At 34.1% G+C, this 5,706-nt stretch overlaps 1 protein-coding gene across 1 annotated transcript; it reads left to right on the top strand.

Moving 5' to 3' along the window:
- The first annotated feature begins 3,653 nt into the window (after positions 1 to 3,653).
- On the top strand, positions 3,654 to 5,164 carry LOC21401097 (endochitinase EP3). The gene is made up of 2 exons (XM_010095800.2): positions 3,654 to 4,136; positions 4,635 to 5,164. The coding sequence occupies exons 1-2, from the start codon at positions 3,719 to 3,721 to the stop codon at positions 5,039 to 5,041; spliced, it is 825 nt and encodes a 274-aa protein (XP_010094102.1). The 5' UTR covers positions 3,654 to 3,718; the 3' UTR covers positions 5,042 to 5,164.
- The last annotated feature ends 542 nt before the right edge of the window (positions 5,165 to 5,706 follow it).

A 5,706-nucleotide genomic window follows, 5' to 3' on the forward strand; every position in this document is an offset into this window, starting at 1 on the left:
ATACTCGAAAAATAATTAATTGAGAATTAATTATTATTTAAATAATGTGATTATTTAAATTTGAATTTGAACACATCTAGATTTATCCATTTAAACTTATTTGATAAGTTGTTCAATTTAGAACTCAAATTAATTTAAGTTTGACTTAAATTCGAATTTGAATTTGAATTAAAATTGGACTACTGGATAAAGGATGATTTCTCTTCCTTCCCTATCTGTTTTTTGGCGCCACACACAATAAAGAAAATCCCTATCATGGCCGGCCACTAAAGGATAAGGTGGAAAGGATTTTTTGTTCCAAAATTCATATTAGAGATAAGGATTTGATTCTGTTTTAAAGTTTGACTTCTACTCTTTAAATATGAGAATGATAGAAAATTGTGGACACAATTTTTAAAGGATTATTCAGCACTAAATTAGTAGTGGCCGAATTTCTCATTGGAAAAAGAGAGCAAAAATATTTTTTTCTCTAAAAATTTCACATCGTGTATGCGTTGGTGTTTGTGGAAACTCGCCAGAAACTGTGGCCACGGTGTCGTTCAAGACGGTGGTGTGGTTCTGGATGGAGAATGTTCACTCAGTGATGAGCCAAAGGTTTGGAGCAACCACTAGAAAGATAAATGGTGATGTGGAATGTGACGGCAAAGAGCGTGACAGAGTTAAAGCCCGCGCCAACTATTACACTGACTACTGTAATCAGCTTGGTGTTGATCCTGGATCCAATCTCACTTGCTAATTAATTATTATTAGTGTACTTAATTATAAGGATGTACTTGTAAGAATAATTAATCAATAAGAGTCCTTCGACGGCAATCAGTTTCTTCTGATTGCTGATATATATATATATATATGAGTAGAGTGTACAAGGACTTTGATACAACTCATAGAATAAAAAAAGTATAATATTGGAATTAATTTGAAAATTATAATATGCATGCAACGACAAAACGAACAATAAAATAAGGAAAATAAGAGAATAAAAATTTATGTCATCTTCTCATGATTTACCGAAGGATCATGTTATACATGTAATTGAGGCCTTTGATTTCTAATGTTTATTATTAGAAAGGTACAGTACTTTTTTTGCTTCCCCAAACTCACTATTATTTTGCATGCTTATGCTTGTTAGAACTATCTTGCCTATGTACATTTTTTGAATGGTTAAATGACAACTCAGAGTTTGTTGAGAAATTGTGCAATATGGCATCATATTTCTTTTCATTATTAGATAGAAACTCATGGTAGAAAGTGTCATACAATTCAAGTAACCTTTTTTCTTTTCTTCACTCAGTCAAAATGAAAATCTACAAAGTAAAGTACAAAGTTTCATAGAGTGGAATAATTCCTCTAATTAAGTTGGGGGTGAAAGTTCTCAAATTAATCTGGTGTTGAAAGTTCTAAACTTTTTCAAGGTTCTTTTAAAATCCAAAATAGCTAGCCAAGATTCATTTTGAGGAGTTAGATTTTAGAACTTACATGCAAGTTTTTGATGAAAAAGATATTTGAAAAGAGAGAGATGATGGATAAAATTGAAAACGACGACAAAGAGGGAGACGGAGAAAGTGAGAAAAAATTAACAAAGGAGAAGAAAATGACCGTAGAACGATAAGGTGATATTTGTTTTAAAGGTTCTGCTAGGGCTGTTCATGGGTTGGGTTGGTGTGGGGTAGGGTTTTTTCTTCCCCCGCCCCAAATGATGCGGGTTGCACATATTTTGCCCTAATGATGTTAGAAAAATTTCACAACCCAATGATGTTTGGGTTAGGTTGGGGCAGTGCGGGGTGGGTTAGGTGGTCGGTTTCAACATTCAAATAATCAAAGACTCAAAGTTTAATCCAACATAAACTTCATCATTAAATAGAAATAATAACTCCAACATTCAAAAGATAGAAATTTAAATTTCAATCCAACATCAAACGTGAAGCGGAGTAGTCCATCCAACATCAAACATAAAACAAACATAAATTAGTCTTAACATAAAGCAAATATAGAGGCTTAATTCAAACATGAAGAAACTAGAGAGTAGAAATGAGTTGCCTTCCTAGGGTTAGATATTAGAGTAGGCAAGTTAGAGCATGGGTTGAGTTGGGGAGTGCGGGCCATTATACGCCTAATCCACACCCCGCCCCAAAACTTTGGGCCAGACATTGAATGGGCCGAAAAAAAAAAATTTAATATTAGAAATTACATTTTTCGAGTTAGGTTGGAGTGGGGTGAGTTGGGCCTACGGGCTTTGCAGGTTTATGAACAGCCTTAGGTTCTGCATAGTTTTGAAAAGTACTTATCATATTTCTATACAAAAACTAAAAGTTTAAGAAAGAATCTCATCCCAAAATAATATGGTAAAAATCGTGTTTAAATAGTAAATCCTGAGAAGTCGTTGCTTCGTTCTATAATCACAAGCCTTCTAGCGTTTTTTTTTTTTAGCAAAACATGAAATGAAACTACCATACTGATCATGATTAGCTGCAAAATATTTGAGTATGAATTGGCATCCTTCAAGCCTGCAGAATCATATTACAAAATACATACGAAGAACTTTTAAACTTTATATATGTACATATATATATAAATATATAAATTATTTTTTATATATATATATATATATATAAAAGATTATCCGTTGGAGAAATCTTCTCCATATCTGTTTTATTCGTCATCGAATATACTTATAAATTTCAAAATTATATCAATGTAAAACAAAAATAAGTGTAAATTAAATTTAAAAAAAAAAAAATTAGGTTCTACACAAAACACTATTTGCAAATCAAACTTAATAATAAAGCCCTCAAAACACTAATTTTGTTTGAAAATTTAATATTACATATATTATTTATATATGTATAATTTATGTATATTCGGGATGAAAAATACTTTTCCATCCCTATCCCGCTATAATTTAGAGACAAGATTTTGTCCTCATCTCTGCCTTCATTCTCAATCTTTATTCTCATCTCCGCATGAACCCGTCATCTGAGAATTATCGCCACCCGCCACCCGCCAACGACAGGTAAAAGGTTGGGTATATATTTATTGGGTGTTAACTGATGTACTATGCTGTTGAATATTGATGTTTGACCATGAGATAATCAACAAGAACCACTTCTTGGCGTAATTTAAGGCATAATCTACGCAACTTTTAACAAAGAATCGAATTTCATAATGACTTCTAAAGGTTCCCTACTTCCCTTGCCCAAATTAAACGTCTCCCAGAAGCTTCGGCTTCTTACAATTTTTCTTGGAAAGTTCAGCCATCTCTTCCCCCCGGAAGAATTATGTGGCGTGTGTGGAAAAAATGGCAATATTATATATACATTTTTTACTATCAGATTATATCAAATCTTATCAGATAAAAATATATATATATAGAATCTTAACGGAATTTGATTAATTAAGGATCAGTTCAAAATTGTATCCATCAATATAGTAGTATTTGAAGCTAGATGGAAGAAAATTACAAGAATTTGGAAACATCTGCAGACACACATTTTGGAGAAGATATCTACTTATAATTTTCTTGGACTAAGTCAAAGTCAAGAGTCTCTTGCCCAACTAGCCCTCTAGAAAAAATCTTCCATTTTCCAAAGCTATGATGATGCCATTTCACACACAAACGTTTCAGTTTGTTCACTATAAATAACCCAATTCCTAAACCTTCATATCTCATCCAAATACACATTTTTTTTCCCCATCTTCACCAATTAATATCTACCACAAAATGGCCTCTCCCAATCCAAGCAAAACACTAATGACCCTCATTGTGTTGGGAACAATCCTTGTCGGGGCTCTTCCCAAAAATTATGTGATGGCTCAAAATTGTGGGTGCAGCTCTGACCAGTGCTGCAGCAAATATGGCTACTGCGGCACCGGCGACGACTACTGCGGCGACGGGTGCCAAAGTGGACCATGCTATGCCACACCAACCTCATCAAACAATGTGGGTGACATTGTGACACCAGAATTCTTCAGTGGCATACTCAACAAGGCCACTGGTGACTGTCCAGGCAAGAGCTTCTTCACCCGAGACGCTTTTCTCAACGCTGCCAACGCCTACCCTCAATTCGGTAGCGGTTCCGCCGATGAGTCTAAACGCGAGATTGCAGCTTTCTTTGCTCACGTCTCCCATGAGACTGGATGTAAGATCCTTTAACCCAACCTTATTCCATTTATATGTGCAACCTTTCAAAACATATACACCACAACTTTGCATACGTATAATACCCTAATTTCAAATGTATAACTAGTGCAAGAAATTGAAATAGACAGCTGTTTCACGTCGTGGATTTGACTCTTTTATCTTATTTATCTTTATTTCTATCATTCCTTTTAATCATCAATCTTATCACGTCAATTAACATTTCATGTAAATTAAAATATCATGTTACATCAAAATGATAATTTCTTTGGTATAAACTTCACGTCATGATTAATTTATGGTATTATACTCATGATATTATACCATAAATTAATATAGCACTTGTATAGTTTATATATATGCTAGCTATAACTTTTAGTTTGCATCTTTGCATAATTATAACACCAAATCAGCGACAATGATAATGCCTATTCCATATTGGAGAAAGGTTATATATACAGTGCAGACTAATGCATGTGACTTCAATATATTTGTGAAGTTTTGTGCCATATAGAAGAGACAGACGGTGCAAGTCAGGACTACTGTGATGAGACAAGAACAGACTATCCATGCAACCAAAACAAGAAATACTACGGCCGTGGGCCCCTCCAGCTGACGTGGAACTACAACTACGGAGCAGCTGGGAATGCCATCGGCTTCGACGGGCTGAACTCGCCGGAAACTGTGGCCACAGACGCCACGGTGTCGTTCAAGACGGCGGTGTGGTTCTGGATGGAGAATGTTCACTCAGTGATGAGCCAAGGGTTGGGAGCAACCACTAGAAAGATAAATGGTGATGTGGAATGTGACGGCAAAGAGCCTGACAAAGTTCAAGCCCGCGCCAACTATTACACTGCCTACTGTAATCAGCTTGGTGTTGATCCTGGATCCAATCTCACTTGCTAATTAATTATTATGTGTACTTAATTATAAGGATGTACTTGTAAGAATAATTAATCAATAAGAGTCCTTCGACGGCAATCAGTTTCTTCTGATTGCTGATCTATCTATATAGATGAGTAGAGTGTACAAGGACTTTGTTACAACTCATAGAATAAAAAAAGTATAATATTGGAATTAATTTGAAAATTATAATATGCATGCAACGACAAACAAACAATAAAATAAGGAAAATTGATAGCAAGTGTTGGAGTCAAATTCTATCTCAACTCCAAAAACAACATGATTCTCTGAATTCTCAAGAAATATTCCCTCAGTTTTCTCAAGAATTGATCTCTTTCTCTGACTAGAACTTTCTGTCTCTAAATTCTAGTTAGAAATTCTCAAAAATAGCGAAAAAGGTCCATTTCCCTTAGGGGTTCGGGTATTTATAGGGTGCGTTTGGAATTGATTCCAAAACGTTTTTGTTTTCTGTACGAAAATGGAAATGAAAACGTTTTCATTTTCATTTTTGAATTATTTCTGAAAATGTGTTTGGTAGTTTTATTTAGAGATTGATTTCAGTTTAAAAAAAAACTGAAACTGCATTTTGTGGTTTAATTTTTAAAAACATGTAATAATTTATTAAATAATAATATATTAAATAAATAATATTATTAAATATATTAAAT

Source organism: Morus notabilis, unplaced genomic scaffold (genome assembly GCF_000414095.1).
Source record: "Morus notabilis unplaced genomic scaffold, ASM41409v2 Scaffold235, whole genome shotgun sequence".
Taxonomy (NCBI): Eukaryota; Viridiplantae; Streptophyta; class Magnoliopsida; order Rosales; family Moraceae; genus Morus; species Morus notabilis.